Genomic DNA, 19,686 nt, shown 5'->3' with positions numbered 1-19,686 from the left:
CACTTTCCCAGAAGCCTTCGGGGCCCCGGCGCACGGCCCGCTGGGAACTGTAGTTTCCTTTCAGTCCCGCCTACAGCACGGAGGCTCCACCTCCCCACCGAGCTGGAAGGTGGAGGCGCGGCGGGGCGGAGCGGCGGGCCCCGACCCCGTCGGGGTGGGGCGGATCCCGTCCCGGCCGGTTACCCGGGGCTGGGACAGAGGTCCAGGCCAACTGGCCTTGTCGCGATCGTGCTACGCTTCTGCGCCCTGAGGCCCGCGCTGGGAGCGGGCCTGGCGTTCTTGCCTCGTTCGTCCTCGAGGCAGGTCCCGGGGCTTGCACGCGTCGCAGCCCCTCAGCGCCCGCCGCCTGGAGCCGCTGGCCTTGATCGCAGCCGGGGTAATGAGGGGAGACAGGCGGGCGGGGGACGGTGCAGGGATCCCCGGGGGTGGGTGACGGGACGGTGCACAGCTCGGTAGGTGCACAGCGGAAACCTGCGAGGCCTGAGCTGGGCGAGCAGTGGCCGTAGTCACAGCGCACCGGGGCCGCGGTGCCCGGGTGTCCAGCGGCGGTGCAGGGTTCAGGAGCCCAGCCGATTCTCACCTTTGGTGGTGCACGCAGGCCTGGCGACTTCCCAGCCCGAAGACACCCTCTGGCCCGAGCCCCGTCTGCTCGGATACTTCGAAGGGACGGACCTTTTCCAAAATTAAATGCCCAGGCGTCGTTTTTGTCTTCAGTATTTACATGTGGTGTTGTGTTTCCCCGTCATGGGTTTGTTTGTGTCGAATATCTTTCCTCCAAACTTGATCACGATTTGTGACAGTACCAACCTGGCACGGTGTTTGGCACTCCGTGTAAATACTTGTTGAAACCCTGAGTCATGATACTAAGTTTGCAAGATTCTACTGAGCTACCTGTGTGCATCGTTTTAATCTTTGTTAAGGTTTTATGAAATTTCAAGATCACCTTGAAAATGACCATAATTTTGAAGCTTCACAAAGAGAATTGGCAGGGTTTTGTTGTTGTTGTCGTTAGCATTTCCTGAAACAGTAGACCATTGAATGCCTAGATTAACTCAAAACCCAAGTCTTGTAAATACATAGGCCCTTTGGGGTCGTTAACATTTCAAATGAGAGTCTATTGATATGCACGTCCATGTTATGAAACAAATTAGATTATTTATAAAGCTTTATTGTAATAGCTTTTTAGGTACAACTGCATTTAGGAATACAGGCTTCTTAAATTTATATACATATGCATACACACTCATATATATTAAAGACAGGATCACACTGTGTAGGTAGCCCTGGCTGGCCTAGAACTCACAAGGATCTGCCTGCTTGTGTCTCTGCCTCTTGAATGCTGGAATTAAAAGCATGTTCCATTAAGCCTCAGCAAGCTCCCCCCACTTTTTAAATTTTTCTTTCTTTTTCTTTTTTAGCATTTAAAAATCATAGTGTAATAGTGAAAGCTAACAGCAAATCTTTCGTTCAGTTCCTTTGTCTGGTACAACCGCTGTCTCGACCTCAAAATGTCTTGTAAAATTAACTGTTAGTAGTGTGGTCTATCCAAGGCGGAAACGTCTGAGATTAAACCATCCCACAGAAGCAATTCTTTGGGTAGCAACAGTCCTAGAAGATTGTGACCTGCATCCCCCCCTCCCCCGATTGTTTTATTGTTTAAAGCAACCAACTCAGTAACAACTTGCTGATCCTGAGTGAAAAGGAGGGGTAGAATCACACTAACCACAAAATGAAGTTAAGCATAGCATCTTTCTGCCTCAGGTAAAGCCAGCAGCTAAAGGGTAGGGGGCACTGTGTGGATTCCTAGTGGAGTCTTCAGTGCTCAGCGCTGTCTGGCTCACAGTGCCTAAGCCTGTGGCGTGAATACAAACTCCTTGTGTGTGGTTTCTTTTATTATTTAGATATCTTTTCAAAATAGATAATAAAAGTAAGCTTTTACTGTCTCACAAGTAAAATATTTCCAGTTATTCAGATATTTTTTCTTAACTTGTTGCACTTGTTTTTTTGTTTGTCTTTTTTTTTTTTTTTTTTTGTGAGACTGTTTCTACTGGTAGCCTTGGTTGTCCTGGAACTAGCTTTGTAGATCAGACTGGCCTCCAATTCAGAGATCCGCCTGCCTCTGCCTCCTAGTGCCGGGATTAAAGGCGTGCACCACCCTCACGTGAGTTCAAGGCCAGCCTGGTCTATAAGAGCTAGTTCCAGGATAGACTCCAAAGCTATAGAGAAACCCTGTCTTGAAAATAAACACGCACACACACACACAAACAAAAAACAATGTATACATTTATTGATCTCAGTCATACTGGAGAGCAGGCTGTGCAGGAATCGCTGCCTTTAAACCGCCCCCCACCCATCATAACTTGACAATAATGCTTGCCTGAGAACAAAATAATCTTAAATTTTCTCCTCCTTCTTCCCCTTTCTATACCTTTGGCTTATAGTGGATACCCTGTGAAAATCCACATCTTCCCTCAGCAGTAAAATTAGATAATATTTTATAACACTTATGGTCTCATTTTTCTTGGCTATTTGTAGATACCTTGATCAAATATGGTATTTGACTAAACTGAGATCATGAAACCCAGTTTCAAGAGATGATGTTTAGAAGGAACAACCACTACACATGCTGCCCTCGCTATCGGAGAAGACCCAGAAAATCATGGTGGTGGTCTTGTAGCTCCTTGAATCTGAAGACATTACCCTGCTAAAATTCCAACTCTTGTTAAAAACGGACAGGAGTTGTTTGCATAATAATATACATAATAGAATGTCTCTCAACACATTCTAAGTTGAATACAGTTGAGGATTAAAAATCAAGGTTAAAAGAGTCAACCTATGAAAAACGTCATTTTTTACATGAAAACTAAGAAGTCTCTTTTTGAACATGTGGCAGCAAGAACTTTTCATTTTAGCCCAGCATGAGTCCTGCTTTGGATTTGTGACTTTTAGGCCCCAGCTGAGGTAGTAGGCAGTTGATTGGTCAGCGTTCTTTGGAGACTCTCAAAGTCTGCGTGTAAACGCAATCACTAAAGATCCCGAGGATTTGTTTGTAAGCGGCCGCACTTATATAAGGATGGTCCGAAATTGCTTCTCTATGTAGCATTTCTGTTTATACAGGACGGAAAAGGATAGGAGAGATGCAGTATCTTCAGACTTTGGAGATAGTAAGAAGCTCTCTTTAGCTTTCTGCCTTTTGGGAGCCACGTCAAGGCTTACTAAAGACAGCTCAAGGGTGTCCCTAGCCTAAGCTGCTGATAAGTTACGTCATCTAGTTCTTCGAGAAGTGTAAGTAAGTCTAAGCAATTGTGCTTTTGTTTTTATAGTAGGATATCTCGGCGCCTTGAAGATAAAGCCGAACTTGTCTTTGTTTGAAATAGATGGAATTTTGTCACTTCCTGTGAACTAAAGCGATTCAATGTCTCTTTTGGTAAGTTTTGTTACAATTTTATGCCACCGGAGTAGTGAGATCGAGAACAAAGGACAGTCATTCAGGTTTACTCACTGGGATGTTTTGACCTGAATGATGTGTGGCCTTGAGGATGATGTAAACTCTCAATAATAAGTTTTGTCTTTTTCAAAAAGAGTTTCTCCTATACTTTCTTTCTAAATATGCTCATTATTACAATTCTTTGTCCCAAACTGAATTTTTCTCATATATTTTTCTTAAAATCTAGTTTTTGTTTGTTTTTGTTTTTTCAAGACAAGGTTTCAGGGTAGCTTTGGTGCCTGTCCTGGAACTAGCTCTTGTAGACCAGGCTGGCTTTGAACTCACAGAGATCCGCCTGCCTCTGCCTCCCGAGTGCTGGGATTAAAGGCGTGTGCCACCACCGCCTGGATTAGAGTCTAGTCTTATCTCATAAACTATGCATTATCTTTTAAAACTTCAAAGGATCCCTTTTATAAATTTCTTTGTGTCCCAAGGCAGGTAAGACAGGTAAGATAGCATTTAAAATAAACCTTTGACTTAATCAGATAAAAAAATTGAATCGTTGCATCATATAAACTACAGATGGAATTTATTTGTTTGTATATTAGATACATGACATCTGTTTTCAGTTAAGTAGCTTGGGGACTTTCTGTCATATACAATATAGTATTTGAAGAAGGGGTTTGATATTAAGACCGTGATCCTGCTCTTTAAAATTGTGGGGCTTAGCAGGACGGGCAGCAGCTTCCTCATTTGTGTTGGCTCGTGGTTGCCAAAGATTAGGGCAAGTGTTCAGACTCATGCCTGCCGTCCTACCCTTCCAGGATAGGATAGGAAGTCAGGAGACTATAGCTTCAAAGCAGCCGTGGATAGTGGATAGTGCGGAAGTGAAAAACTAAAACCACCGAAACCCTGAACACATACCGACCATCCTTCATAGACCCCTGTGCTAAAGGGATTTTAGGATTTACAGTTTTATATCCTTTTGCCAGGAAGATTGGTGATGCCCTTTTCAACAGTTCCTTCATCTGAGTGATGAAGACTCTGAAATCCGGATTTCTAAATTCAATGTAAAATAATTAATAGATTGGCCTAGCTGAAAAATACTAGTTTGATTGTTGAGAAGTTTTGGTATATTCTACAAAAACCAGAATTTGATTTCTTTTAAGGAACTGACAGTCTGGTGTTGGCAGAAGGGGGTGGACTCTGAGGCTCACTTGTTGCTGTCTTTCAGTGCTCATACGTGTGAGGGTTGATGAGGTGCTTGATATCACTTATTTTGAAAGTCTCATAGAATGTGCTTATACTTTCCTTTGGGCTTTTTCCTTCCTATCACGTGGTCAGTATCATTCCACTAATTGTTGATGGAACAGACAACATGCAAACATTGTATTTCGTTATAGGTAATAGCTGATAGTAGAACCGTGTGTTGATATTCAGGGAATTGTAAATTTTGGTAATAGAAGAAGGTCTCTTAATTTGCTTTGAGTTGAACACGTTTGCCACCTTAAGAAACAGAATTGGTTACAAATATATTCAATGTGTTTATAATTAAATAAATGGTTTAACGTAGGGAAACATGGTTTCTACACTCAAGAAAATAATCTGAGAAAAAAAATAAGAATATTGACTACAGCAGAGTAATGTTTAGCTAAATATTCAGCTGACAATCTTAAGCCAGATATTCAGGAAAGCTAAGACAAGCAGTTAAACTTAGGATCATAACCTCAAGTGAAGGCAAGGAGCAGAGATGGCATTACACACAAGTGTGAGAGAGTGATGCCTGCCTTCTGTGCACCCGGCTACTCTCTGCCCCCTCCCATGACCACCTCCACCTGGGCTTCCAGCCCTGATACCAGGTCTTGTTGTATATGCAAGCCAGTACCATGCGTGTGCCATGTGTGTGCCTTGCTTTTCGCTCACCGTATGCCTCTCTGACTTCCAGGATTGTTTCTGTGCTTCACGAACCCGAGTCGAATCTCTCAGACCTGAAAAACAGTCTGAAACCAGTGTCCATCAGTACTTGGTAAGCACGTGGCGGAGCACAGCTACGTCCCTCCTGTGCCTTCTGCGATGCTCCTCATCCCGACACCTCTGCTTTTCACCGTTTCTTCTTCTGCGTGCTGGCCTCCCAGAGTCTGTAACTGACCTCTTAACCCGCCCTCTCCGGACAGGGTCATCTATCCCTGGGGTTTCCGTGGCGGGTATTCTGAGAGGACCGCAGTGATCACCGGTCTGTCTCTTTCCTGTGCCCTGGGATTATCTACAGAATACATCCAGTTAGATTCCCCGCCCCCCCCCCCCAGGGTTTCTACTGATTTGAGTGACACTTTAATCTGCTTCCAAATCTCCCAGCCCTGTGTCTCTTGCTTTGGTTAATGAAAGCCTGACTCTTAGTCATGCGTACTAGGAACTTTGGTGCCCTCTTCACGCTTGCTGCACCCGCCCCTCAAGAGCGGGAGCACAGCTGCTCACTCCTGTCCACCTGGCCTCTTGGGTAGAGAGTCACTGCCTGTGGTCCGTGCACACAGGCAGCCTCTCCCGCAGTACTCACGCCAGCCCCCAGCACTGGCTCAACACGTCTGTTCATGCCACCTTAGCATATACAGAGACTCTCAATGGTATGGGATAGGACCAGTGTTTGAGTTTCCTCCTGGGTATATTCTCCCTGCTTGAAATACCATGGTTCCTGCCTTCCCCCGAAATTTCATCTCGTCCATCAAGAGTTGGTTCAGATTGCATATCTGTAAACTCTTTCTTCTCCCTAAGATCCTTTTTATTTCATAAAGTAGTTATTACTGCGTGGTCTTACAGGGACTGGGGTCTGCCTCTCTTCAACCACAATGTGACCCCCATGTGAAGGTCATCCTGTCTCACCCATCTTTGTCTCTCTGAAGCAGTATCTGTCATATTAAGTAATATTTAAAGGGACACACTGGTAATATGTGTCTGAAATCCTTACTCTGCTTATTCCTTAATTTATGTAACAGTTTTTGTTATACAGTGAAACCTGCTGTGAAAAGTTTGTTACAGCGTAAGGTAATTCCAGTTATTTTTGCTTATAATTTTTCTCAGGACCGACGCTAACCATTGTCATTGTTAGTCGCCATCCGGTCCTCAAGGTGTAGTAGGAGGGTGGTTTCCAACCCTCCATACCCTTCAGACGGAGGGAGCTTTGTCCTGGGACTTCTCTCTATGCCGTTACGAAACCCAAAACTGGAAATTTCCATGCTGGTATCCTTCAGACCTCTGTATTTTAAGTTAGACAAAAACCTTCAGTAAGGGGAACGGAGGTGTAATTTGAAGTCTCACGTGGAAAGACAAAGTGGAGAGGTTCTGTAATGTAAACTGAGCCCGGCTGAAAACTGGTCCTAGGGACTGGGAAAGGCGACCTGGGCCCTCCCCGAGTCTCGGCTGAAGGACACTATCAAATGTTTCCTGTTGGTGGTTTGTCTCTTTTTGTCAGCCCGGATAAAATGTTAGATTGAGAGCCGGGTGGTGGTGGCGCACCCCTTTAATCCCAGCACTCGGGAGGCAGAGGCAGGCGGATCTCTGTGAGTTCGAGACTAGCCTGGTCCACAAGAGCTAGTTCCAGGACAGGCTCCAAAACCACAGAAAACCCTGTCTCGAGAAAAAAAAAAAAAAGTTATATTGAAAACATACAAATCAAGTATTTTGACACCTGACATTTGCCTCCCGTTATAAACTACAAAATTTCTAATTATGACTTTGTTTTCCATGGCTTCCCTTACGCCTAATGATACTAAAAGTACGTTCGTCTAAACAGCGCAGCTAGTTAGAATATACCCTCGGTGTGCTGACTAAATCCAGTTTCTGACTCTGAGATAAAGAACAGACCTCGCTACATGGTTTAAAAACCAAACCAGTGTACAGTCTCTGTTAATTCCACCTACTGGGAATAAGACCATTACCACAGTTTAAAGCCAAATTTGAAGCAAGCTTTAAGTAAATACTGGCTAGGTGGCTGGGCTCTGTTTCCTGGGAAATGACCTTGAATCAAGGTATCAAGGTTTGTAGCGGCTTAAGTATTTTTCCAGCAGATCTAATCTGGGGCAAGCAAACATCCTGACGTACCTCCTGTGAACCTCCTGCCCACAGGTGATTAAGCATGTCAGTGCAGACGGGTCAGACAGACTTGTTCAGGGAAGTGAAAACCTGTGGCTTGTTATCTTCCCGACCAACAGCCTCCAGAATCTCAGGAACGATCTGCAGTGAGCAAGAGGCTCGCCAGTCAGAGGCATTTTTGTTTCTTGGAGCTCTTAGGCTTACAATGTAACTTTGGCTCTCTATTTTCTGTCAAGTTTTTTAGAGAGAACAACCAGATTTTTCTTCCCTTTTTGTTTTGTTATTTGTTTTGGTTTTTCAAGACAGGTCTTCTCTGTGTAGCCCTGGCTTTTCTGGAACTCACTCTGTAGACCAGGTTGGCCTCTAACTCACAGAGATCCGCCTGCCTCTGCCTCCTGAGTGGCAGGATTAAAGGCGTGCGCCACCACGGCCACCCAGCTCAAATTTTTCTTCTTAAATTAGGCCTTTTGCATCTTCAGGAAGTCATTAAAGAGCCCTCTGGGGTAAAGATGGTTGTGGCTTGAATATGAAATACCCTGGTAGCCTCACGTGTTTGTGCACTTGGTCCTCAATTGCGGTACTGGTCGCGACTTTTAGGAGGTAGAGCCCTAAGAACGAAATACATCACTGGGGGTGGACCTTGAGGTTTTACAGCCTGATCTCATTTCCTGCTCCCCCGGAGCCAGGGTCCTGCTTCTGCGGCCCTGCTTTTGCTGCCACAGTGGACTATCCCTTTGGATCTGTAAGCCAAATAAAACCCTCTCTTCCCCGGTTTGCTTTTGTATTTTATCACAGCAGGAGATAAACCAGGACAGGGAACCCGCTGCGGTTTTGCCCCTCGGTTCTCTGGTCATCGCATCACTAAGATAAGTGAGGTTAGTTTGAGATGGTTCAGTCTCTGTGAACCATGCTGTTTCTTGTGACCTCCATGACTTTTCCTCCAGGATTCCAACTTTTAATTTGACCTCAGCTTCTTCTGGACAAATGCATCAAACTTGCTACTTTGCAGTCTTCTACTTTTTGAAAGTTGAGTCTGTTGCCAGGTATGGTGTCTCACGTCTGTACTCCTAACACTTGAAAGATGAGAGGAGGGTTGCCACAGGTTCAAGGCCAGTCTGGGCTAGGGAGTGAGGCCTTTCCTAGGGAGAAAAGGAAGGAAAAGCAAACTGGATGAGGGCTCTTGGGTGAGCACTTGGTGGTTCAGTACATGCTCACACTGAACAGAGGTTGGTGTGGAAGGAATCGAAGTTCACGGTCAGTTTGGGCCACAGCGCTAGACCCTGTCTCAAAAACAACCCCAGCTTTTGAATGCTTGCTCGTAACATTTGTACTCTGTCTTGCTTTAAGAAGACTGTTTCCCATATGCCGTAGATGGAGGGAATTAGAGGCAGCTGATTTCAGCCCATCATGCTGAAACATAACATTTTTCTTTTAAAAAAATATTTTATGTGTGTGGGTGTTTAGTCTGCATGTATGTCCGTGTACAACATTCGTGAAGTGCCCGCAGAGGATAGAGCCTTGGATCTCCTGGAACTGGAGTTACAGACAGTAGTGAGCTGCCGTGTGTGTGTGTGTGTGTGTGTGTGTGTGTGTGTGTGTGCACTGGGAATTGTGGAAATCGAACTCCGGTCCTCTAGAAGAGCAGCCGATGCCCTTAACCACTGAGACATCTCTTGCCCCCTGCCATTTTTTAAGTTATGAAAACAAACCTTGGTGCTTTGCGTCTCCAGCCTTCCTAACAGACCTACGGATTGGTAGCACTTCAAATTGTAAGTCACTGTTACACAGTCTTCCCTCTCTTGTGTGTCTTCACGCCTGTCTATCCTAGTACTTCCTGTTCTAAGTTGACTTATGGTGGCACCCCACCCTCACACGGGGCTTATTTTCACTCGTGAGTTAGAATTTCTCTTCCACTGCGATTCTTCCTGGATACCATCCATCTCTATAGACGTCTAGGAGTTAGCACGATTCCTAACACTTAGTAATGCTCTTTCCCTCCTCGCCTCTCTGGGGGCTGTAACAAGACTCCTGCCAATTGCTAGTTCCTGTGAAGGCTTCCAAGTGTCCTCTGGAGTCCCGGTGTCCTTTAGGGGCTCCTCCTTGCTATCGTATTATACCAGTGGGTTAGGCCTCTTCTTTCTGCTTTGTGTGTGATATTTCACTGACCCTATATTTAGATGCAAACTTGACTCGGACTCCAAAGCACCCCAGGAGACCTCTGCTGCGGTACCTTCAGTCAGGAGGCCTGTACCCTGAGCTCCCATCTCCTTGGGCTTCTTTTTCCTTTTGACCTTGCTCTTCCTTCATTTCGTCGCGTGAAGGGCTTTCTCTGCTAACAGACGGTGGTGTGGAAGTTGTCCTTGACTGTTGACACAGCACAAACCTCAGACTGAAGGCAAGAAGGCAAACCTGGACTACCTCCCCTCCCCTGTCCTTGCAAGTCCTCCCTTATGTTTTACAGTTGTCATCCGCTCTTGGGCCCATCTAGAAGTTTTGCAGGAGAATGAGGTGGAAAGTATCTCTTGCTGTTTATAAATCTGCTTTTCCTGCGTCTCCCTATTCAGACTGAAATCTCTTTGACATCAGTTAGTGTGTGGTAAATTCCTCCCAGATCTTAAAACAACCTTTCCCAGTACCTTCCTGATATGACTGTCAATATTTCCTACTGGAATAGCGAGACCAAACTGGGAGACTCGTGATGTTTATCCTTTTTTATTTTCATCCTGAAAAAACGCAGGTTGATGAGCCAGCTGCTTCCTGGTCACCTCCATCCGCCAGAGCCAGTGAAGCGATACGCTCCACCGATGCGTCTCACTACGAACTGCAGGTGGAAATAGGTAATGCTGATTGTTCTGTGGGCGTCTCTTTCTTTACTGTCGCCTGCAGCATAAGCTAGATTTTAACCGGGTCTGTTAGATGAATCTAATGCATTTTATCCAAAAATAATCTCATATTCTAGTTTACTCTTCCACTGAAGTACATTTAGAAAAAAAAATGACATTAGATAATCTAATTACTTACTTGTATCATTTTTTTAAAGAAAGCTTCTAGTTTTATGTATTTAATTTTTACAGGGTAGAAGTTTAAACCAAGTACTAAAAGTCTTTTCAGTCATGACACTTAACCCAAATTACTTGCTAATTTATGTTATTTAATTTATATATTTTATAATTTTATATAATTCATATTTTAATCTAAATTTTCAGTTGTACAAATCATTCTTATTTAAGTACAGAGCAAAACCAGTTCCTTTTTATAGGTTTAAATTCATGAAACATTTGCTCCGCACATTCCGGAGTATTTATTAACCACTAAAAACTGGTAGCCATGTTCGGTGTGAGGATGAACGAAAGCTCTATGACTTGAGGTCCATCCTCTCTGGCAGATGAATACATTGAATGGTGCTTTTTCATTCACTGGAGTGCTTTGGAGTGGAGCTATATGAAAGGAACCCATCTGATATAGACATTGCTAATATTTTCAATGGCTTATCATTTTCTTCGTTTTTATCTTTGTATTTTACAAAATATATTCACATGTGTATTTTTTACATACACATACACTGCTTCCTGGTAAGAACATTTCAGTTCCCAAGTAAAATTTTAATAATGATAAAAGTGAACATAGAGCAAATGACTAGAGCTCGAACTTCTTACTGACACCCCAACCTTCGTCCAGGTTTGTTGGGAATTATGGTGCACTGACCTGTGTGTGTGTGTGTGTGTGTGTGTGTGTGTGTGTGTGTGTGGAATGTCTTCCTCCAAGCTCCCAGGTGCCTTTCCATTGCCTGCTCCATAACCTCCTTTAAGACATGGAGTCTGAGCCCCTCCGAGCCAGTAGAAGGAAAGCGTGAGATTTGCGAACATACGGCATGTGACCCTTTGTGCAAAACCTGTCCAATAAGTTACATAACTCTTTTAGTTATCCCAAAGACGTTTCCTTAAGACAGGTGACCAGAAAATCAAGGAGGGAACTCAAGTTGACTGGATGGGAAGGTAACAATGATAGAAGTAAAAGAATGTTTAATTTTTGACATAGGAGGAGTTAGGGGGCTAAATATGACCAAGATACACTTCTGAAATCCCCAAAGAATTAATAAAAAATATCATTTAAAAAAGTTGTGAGGCACAGTGTGTTGAAGTAAGGGTCATGTCTGGATCACGCTATTAGTGGGCAGTTTGAGCCATGGGCATCGAGATCTGGGCTTTACCATGGAGGACCTCTGACAGCCACACCGTGCTGCCCAGAGATGGAGGACCCCGCCTTCCCCAGCTTGCGGGGTAGCTGGGAATGGCCTGGGTTGTCATGTTGGTGAGTCTGGCGTTTAAGTTCTAGGCTGTCACTATGGTGCTGAGAGTGTTCGAGCCTTTTTGTTTGCTTGGTGTATTTCGAAGAGCAGAGGGTTTTAAATTTTGCTGCAGTGCACAGCATCGACATTTTTTTCTGCTTTGATTGTTACCATGGGCTTTGTGTCTGATTCCAGGAAGAGGATTTGACAACCTGACCTCTGTTCACCTTGCACGGCACACTCCTACAGGAACAATGGTCACTGTAAAAATCACCAACCTGGAAAACTGCACCGAGGAACGTCTGAAAGCTTTACAGGTAACGATGTAAAGGCAGGAAGTGTTGACTAAAATGTCTGTGTGTGGAGGCTGCATCTGTAAGGAATTTTATCCCCTGACTGATAGTTCTCTTAGAGAAAGTAGATTTAATAAAATGATGCAGTTCCAGATTGGGTAGAATACATGGAAGCGAGGTGTATTACCTGATAGAGCAAATATATTCGAACTTTGGTAGACACTGTGAATTCCTTCAAGGGAATGACATATTCGGTGCTACGCGGGAGACTGACTGCACCCTCAGCCAGTCCAGTGACAAATGGCCGCACCGTAAAACAGAGAGACAGGAAGACACGGGAGTTTATCTTCTATCATTTAAGCAAAATTAACCTCAGAATTGATCAATTTTAATAGGATCACATTGCAGCATATAAAATTATTTTCTTGTTTTCTAATAGTTTTTCATGCAAAGGGGGACATTTTTTATTTTGCTGTCATCTCAATTTTTAAAATATTGATATGGTGATAAGGAGATGCCTTACCACGTAAGGCTGCTTATTCCAAGCCTCAGGGCCTGAGTTTGATCCTTGGAGCTCACGTGTTGGATAGAGAAGACTGACCTGCAGGATGTCCTCTGGTCAACTGTGCACTGTGTTATGTGCATGCCTTCCCCAATCAATCAGTCAATCAATCAATCAATAAATGTGAAAACACTTATATGTGCAGATAGATAGACACATGCATACATATACATACATACATACATACATACATACATACATACATACAATAGAAAAAAAAGGACAGGAGAAGCTATACGAGACTATTTACAGTGAGTCTCTCCATGGTGTGGTGTTAACAGTGACTCCCCTGTCCTCATTTCTGTATTTTAAACATTCCTACAACAAAAACGTAAGTCTTTAGGTATATTCTCTTTGGGGGCAGACTAAGTTCACATTCCTCTTTCACGGTGTGTTCTGGACAGGTTTTCTAACATAAAAGCACCGTTTACAGCACAAATCAGTGTTACATATTTTTTGGAGCAGCCGTGAAATTTAGAAGCAGAGGCCGCCCTGCCCCCTGGAGTGTTAGCCGCAGTGACTGCTACTGTGAAGTATGGTGACTTGTAAATGTCTTCTCTCCTGTCGTTTATTCCAGAGAGCGCTGGTTCTGTCTCACTTTTTCCAGCACCCCAATGTCACAACGTATTGGACAGTGTTCACCGTGGGCAGCTGGCTTTGGGTGGTTTCTCCATTTATGGCCTATGGTAAGGAGATGGTTTTAAATAAAACAACGGATTCTTTAACCTTGATGCTATCATTGTAAAAACCGAGTGGTGTCTTGTATCTATCTACTGCTTTTAATTTATAAATTTAGTGACCAATTCTATATTTCATAATATATATTCATAATAGATAAAATATTTGTATTTTTTTAGTTTTAAAATAGAATGGGTGTGGTGATCCGTGAAACCACTGCTGACTCTCAGAGTCCCACGCCTTGGCACACACTGCCCCTCCTTCATGTTCTCTCCTCTCTTAGTAGAGAAGAGCTCTTGTTTTGCCGGCAGAAGTAATTTCTCCACCCAAGCACCCTATTCTCGTTTCTGCTTCACTGTACCGTGGACATCCATGATGTCACTGTACCGTGAATAGCCATGTGTGGCCGGCTCTCTTACTTCTGCCTCTTGGAGGAGGTAATCATTTATGCTTCCTATGTTGATATCCTGAAGTGCTTAGATGGCACCTTGTTCACTAAGTGTGCTGAACTCGTGAGGAAATGGATTCCGGAGCTTTGGTCACTAGAATAGCGCTTGTGAATTACTTCTAGGTTTAAAATATGATGTACAGTATGCATTTTTATTCAGCAGTACTGAAAAATGTTCTCTTACCTTTCAAAAAGTCACACTTGTATGTGGGGTATGTGTGGGAGAGACTGTGGTTGGTTGAAACCCAGGGCCTTGAGCGGGGTGGACAAATGCTCTACCTCTGAGTTATGTTCCCAGCCTCTCCTACAAAAACAAACAAACACCACACAAAAACCACAGGAGCAAGGGGGAGTGGGATTAAAAAATAAGATTAAACATTTCAAGCCAGACTTGGTGGCACAGAATTATAAGCTACTGGAGAACTGAGACAGGAGGATCACAAGTCAAGGCTGACCCTGAGCTGCAGAATAAGTTCAAGGCCAACCTCAGCAACTTAGACGGGATCCTACCTTAAAAACCCAAAGATATGTAGAGGGCTGGGGATGTAGCGCAGTAGCGATACGTTTGCCCGACATGCGCGAGGTCCTAGATCCAAGCCCCTGACCGCATTGTGGTGGTGGTGATGTTAATTCGTGAAGGATATGTTTGCCTGGGAAAATGTCTGGACTCAGAAGGCAGCAGACGTGTGCTTGTCTCCCCATGATTGAAAAGCGTATCTAGAACATTCCCAGCTTCCGTCTGAATGTCAGGGCTTTCTTCCAGGCTCGGCAAGTCAGCTCCTGAAGACCTACTTCCCTGAAGGGATGAGTGAGGCCTTAATAAGGAACATTCTCTTTGGAGCAGTGCGGGGGCTGAGCTACCTGCACCAGAGCGGCTGTATCCACAGGTACTAGCTGGTTCACATCCACACCTGAGCTAGAGGTCATCAGGGAGAGCAGCTGAGCCTTAGGAAAAGGAGAGGTAACCCTGGTGCCCACCTCACGCCTGTTCACACTGCAGTAGCGTGCTGGTTTGCTTGTCTTAGTGGGAGGCAGGGGCGCTGAAAACTCACGCCCAGATTATGAGCTGGGATTTTGTTGTCCTTTTTGGGGAAACGACGAGCCTCTTCCCCTGCTCTCCAGTTAATGTCACGTTTCCGTGAGTAATCACAGCCCTTCCCCGTCTGACTGGTCTCAGGCCTGAAGAGCACCACGTGCCAAACACCAGCTCCCCTGTGCCCTTCTGGACCCGTTTCTCATCAGAGACTAATTTTGGGTAGACGTGCTTGCCGTAGTTTCCAGCTCCATAACGTTGGGTGCTGTGCCGCTGTTCCTCAGCGGCGTTCTGGCTGAGGATTCCAGACAGACTGGATTCAAATTGAGATTTGCTTCACCTCACCGGATTATTGGCTGTGCCACTGTTAGTGTTCAAAGTTAGTGCTTTAGATGGAAAAGTAAGACATGGACTATAGACAGTTAAAGGAACTTCAATGTGGCGTATATCTAAAAATGACGTTATCCCATAGACGCTTCTCTTGTATTTCAGTTAACCCTAAATAATAATAGTATGCTTCAGTGCACCCTAAAATAGCAAAATTCATGATTCATCTTCATTTCTTAAAGAAGTCTCCCAATTCCAAGCTTGTAGCTTGTGATCCTCCCCCCCCCACACCCCCCATTCCCGTACTGCGTACGTACCTAAGTGAGCTCCTTGACTTCTTGGAAATGTCACGTATTTTACGGGCACACTGTCCACCGCCGTTTTATCCAGGGTGTTTGCTTCCTGAGGGAATGTAGGGATGTGTTCTCGCCAGACTTTTGTTCACTTTGCGTGGGCCAGGTTCCTAGTACTTAGGACTGTTTCTTTTTGTTCTAGGAGTTTTAAAGCCGGCCATATCCTCATTTCTGGTGATGGCCTGGTGACCCTCTCTGGCCTGTCCCACCTGCATAGTTTGGTTAAGCACGGACAGAGGCATAGGGCTGTGTTTGATTTCCCACAGTTCAGCACGTCAGTGCAGCCGTGGCTGAGCCCAGAGCTACTGAGACAGGTCAGGTGTTGCTGTGGCATCGGGTTGTCTGTGCGTCTCACGTGTCTTTGAGTTTGACTAGGGGACGACTGTGTCCTGGTTTTTTGGTGAACGGCTGCCACGAGACCTTTTCTCTTTTCGAGACTGTGTTAGGGATCTTAAATTGTGAGGGCATCTGTTAGGCGGACCTTGATTTTGTGCTGGGGGGGGCTCCTCCGTTGTCACCGTCCTTTGTCAAGAGGACACCAGTACACCACTCTTTGCTATTCATGCTAAGGCCTTCGTATTGTGTTCACAGGATTTACATGGATATGACGTGAAGTCAGACATTTACAGTGTTGGGATCACAGCGTGTGAACTCGCCAGTGGGCAGGTACCTTTCCAGGACATGCACAGGACTCAGGTAATGGAACTCCCTGAACTTAGCTTTGACGGCTTCCTTGGGTCTAGATGACTTCCGTTGAACATTTTGTTGTAGACTCTAGAGATTGACTGTCATTTTTATCTAAATGTTTCCCCCTAGAAAGCATTTGAGAGTGTTCCCCTTCCTCCTAGATGCTGTTACAGAAACTGAAAGGCCCTCCGTATAGTCCGCTGGACATCGGTGGCTTTCCGCAGTCGGACTCCAGAATGAGAAATTCCCAGTCCGGGGTGGACTCCGGGATTGGAGAGAGCGTGCTGGTCTCGACCGGAACTCACACAGTCAACAGTGACCGTCTCCACACGCCAGCCACGAAAACGTTCTCTCCGGCCTTCTTTAGCCTGGTGCAGCTGTGCTTACAACAAGACCCCGAGAAAAGGTAAGCTTGGCCATCTATAAACAGCGCAAAATGTGTGTGTTTTATATCTTAGAGTGGTTTTGTGGTGTACCCTTCCCATAGAAGTCACATCTTTTCATCAAACACTTAGCCTAGAGACTATCAGTGCTAAGAACAAGTCAGTGAGAAGCAAGGGTGAGGAACACGGGTGGAGTTCAAAATCACAGGCGTTGGGCATTGTTTGTAGCCACACTGCACCCAGTCACGCTGCCTTCAGTCGGTGGTTCTTAGCGTGTCCACGTAAGGCACTGTTGCTATTGCTGCTATACATAGCCTTGTAAATGCTGATACGCTCCCGCTGGCATTTTAGAAAGAAGATACCGACTCTTACCTTTTTTAGAACCTTCATCCTGGCAGGTTCCTTACAAATAGTTTGCGTACAGTAAAAATTGAGTATGGGTTAATATAAAGGTATTTCCAGAATTATTTCTTCTACCAGTCAAGGCTGTTGCTGAGAATTACTGCTAATCTGTCCTTTTCTGTCTAACTTTTTAACATTGCGTTTGTCAGTTCTAAGCCTCATTTCTAATGTAATTATATACATGAAAAAAATGTATGTTCTAATATTAGGTTTTATTTTCTAATAACTCTTTCAAAAATTTCAGGCCATCAGCAAGCAGTTTGTTGTCCCATGTATTCTTCAAGCAGGTGAGCTGATCTATTGTCCATGGTCTTAAATATTTAAAAAAAAATTTTTTTAAAGGCCATTTTTTGTTGACTTTATAGAGTTTAGCTAATAACGTTAGTTCCTATAAAATAGAGTTAAAGCAAGAAAACATTTTAGTAGTTTCACTTATTTTATTGTTTGTCTGTGTTAACTTGGATGTCGTGTTCCTGCATGGTGGGGGTCAGAGGATAGCAGTTCTACCATGGGGATCCGTGTGGACCGCAGGTCTTAGGTGTCATGGCAGATGCTTTTAGCATCTTTGCCCAATCAGCCATCTGCTGGCCCTAATAGTAGAATATCTGAAAGAGTTTTATTCTTCAAAACCAGAAGAGTAAAAGCAGCCTATCATATTACAAATTCCATATTTCCATCAACTGACTTACCTACAAATGATGACAGGGCAGAATAATTCTGATTAAAAATTAGTTTATTTAGCTTTTAAGTCTCCCTGTTTTCTGATTATCAGAATCGGAGGCATTTAAAGGAAAATAATTTTGAAGTTTTATAATTTCTTTAAAAGCTATTTGTTGTGAATAAAATTCATGCTGAGTCTGTGCCCACATCACTATCTTAAGTTTCTTTAACAGATGAAGGAAGAAAGCCGGGACTCCATTCTCTCGCTGCTGCCTCCTGCTTACAACAGGCCGTCCATGGTGCTGCCGCCAGCATCACCGTGGAGTGAGCTGGACTGCGAGTTTCCCGATGACAGAGACCCAGACTGGGAATTCTAGGGTCGCCACCTCATGTCCTCTGTACTTGACAGCTGCTCCTTGCTGCTTCTCTCCTGTCTTGCTGGGGACAATGCCAGATCTATACTTGAAAACTCCGTTGGTGCACTGGAGACTCGCCCGCTCTGTTCATGCGGTACACCCATCACCTCTGCTCAGATGGGCGCGCCTTCACGGTCCTTCACGATGGCAGCGTCAGAATCATCCGTCCCTTCCTCTCTCTAAGCTGTGACTGGAACTTTCTGGATCTCAGTGTGATTTTTGAGCCAGCTAGGTTTCTTCTACATTTTGCTGTCCTCTGGGGAATGAGCCCTTCCTCCAAGGACGGTGCTTCCGAGAGCATCTTTTCTTCAGACTCTCTAGCCTTTTTTTTTTTTTTCTTTTTGAGAAGGGAAACTATTGTGCTGTCCCTGTTACATATGGTGACATCAAACTGAGCCTGGGCTCCCATTAAATAATCCACTTGAAACATGAAGAGAAGACACTGTCTACATTTCAAATGGGGGGAGGGGGGCTAATGTGAAACATGAAGAGAAGACGACGTCTGCATTTTAAATGGGGAGCTAACATGCCACTTTTCTACCTGTGTAAATTATATATTCCGAATTCATGCACCCTGTGGGAGCTCAATAAAGATTTATTAGACCGTACGTATCTTTTATATATTCTGTGTGACTTAACAAAGCTAGAACACATATTCTAATTTGGTTTGCCAAGAGAAGGTCTTTTTTTTTAAAACTTGAGTTATGTAACCTAATAAAGTGTAGGCAATCTTGAGGAGATACAGAGACAGAGGGTGTTCTGGTCTTTCATGTTTATTCCTGTAGTGGGGTAAACCATGCGGTTGTTCGTGACCTGGCCTCGTTAGCAGGAGGTGTTATGCGTCTGTTGAAATAAGAGCAGCGGGGCTGCGTCCCCAACACCCCTGCCGCTTGGCTAGCTTATGCCCGAAATAACAACACACAAACTGTATTCATTTAAGAACTGCTTGGCCCTTGAACTCTAGCCCTTACAGGCTAATTCTCGCACCTGGACTAGCCCATTTCTAATGATGTGTGTAAGCACCCCAAGGTGCGCTTACCGGGAAGATTCTAGCCTAAGTCCATCGTGGGTTGCAGCTGCCTGGGAGAGCAGAGCATGGCGGCTGTCCGGTCCCTCTGGAAGCAGCGCAGAGTCTGACCTCACTTCCTCTTCTGCCCAGAATTCTATTCTGTTTACTCCTCCCATCTATGCTTTAACCTATCAGGGCCAGCCAAGCAGTTTCTTTATTGCTCAGCCAATGAAATCAACAGATTGATATGACACGCCCACATCGTGCGTCAATCACTCCCCTGCTGCTGTGATAGAATACTGTGATCAAAAGTGGCGTAAGGAAGAGCTGCAGAGGGCTAGCTGTCCACCATGACAGGCAGCAGGAGCGGAAAGAGACCGCATTTCAGCTCCACACACAGGAAGAGAGTGACCTGGAAGTGGGGCAAGTGTGTAAACTCTGAGAGCACCCCCAGTCACATTCTTCCTTGAGCGAGGCTCAGAGTTCTAAAAGTTCATTAACCTCCTGATAGCATCACCGACCCCAGCTAACCGGTCAGATACATGAGCCTGTAGAGTACATTTTCACCCCAAATACCACGCCGTCTCAAAAATGGTGTCAGTTGTAATAATGTCTGTTGGTTTCTTAATCTATA

General features: G+C 44.7%; 1 protein-coding gene across 2 annotated transcripts; it reads left to right on the top strand.

The window, feature by feature from the left end:
* Nucleotides 1-144: 144 nt before the first annotated feature.
* Stradb (STE20 related adaptor beta) lies at nucleotides 145-18,733 on the top strand. 2 transcript variants are annotated; one of them, XM_050159171.1, is made up of 12 exons: nucleotides 145-376; nucleotides 3,327-3,427; nucleotides 5,373-5,453; nucleotides 10,251-10,350; nucleotides 11,997-12,118; nucleotides 13,234-13,342; nucleotides 14,546-14,669; nucleotides 15,638-15,809; nucleotides 16,087-16,191; nucleotides 16,344-16,588; nucleotides 17,212-17,254; nucleotides 17,861-18,733. In XM_050159171.1, exons 2-12 carry the CDS (start codon nucleotides 3,416-3,418, stop codon nucleotides 18,002-18,004), a joined length of 1,257 nt encoding a protein of 418 aa, XP_050015128.1. In that variant the 5' UTR covers nucleotides 145-376; nucleotides 3,327-3,415; the 3' UTR covers nucleotides 18,005-18,733. The 2 variants fall into 2 exon arrangements, with proteins under 2 accessions (XP_050015128.1, XP_050015127.1); XM_050159170.1 differs by having other exon boundaries at nucleotides 3,324-3,427; nucleotides 17,861-18,732.
* Nucleotides 18,734-19,686: the final 953 nt, after the last annotated feature.

The sequence above is a fragment of the Alexandromys fortis genome, unplaced genomic scaffold (genome assembly GCF_014885135.2).
Source record: "Alexandromys fortis isolate MF-2015 unplaced genomic scaffold, M_Fortis_MF-2015_v1.1 scaffold_65, whole genome shotgun sequence".
Lineage (NCBI taxonomy): Eukaryota > Metazoa > Chordata > Mammalia > Rodentia > Cricetidae > Alexandromys > Alexandromys fortis.
The sequence above is the reverse complement of the archived record's forward strand: the minus strand, read 5'-3'. Positions and strand labels throughout refer to the sequence as shown.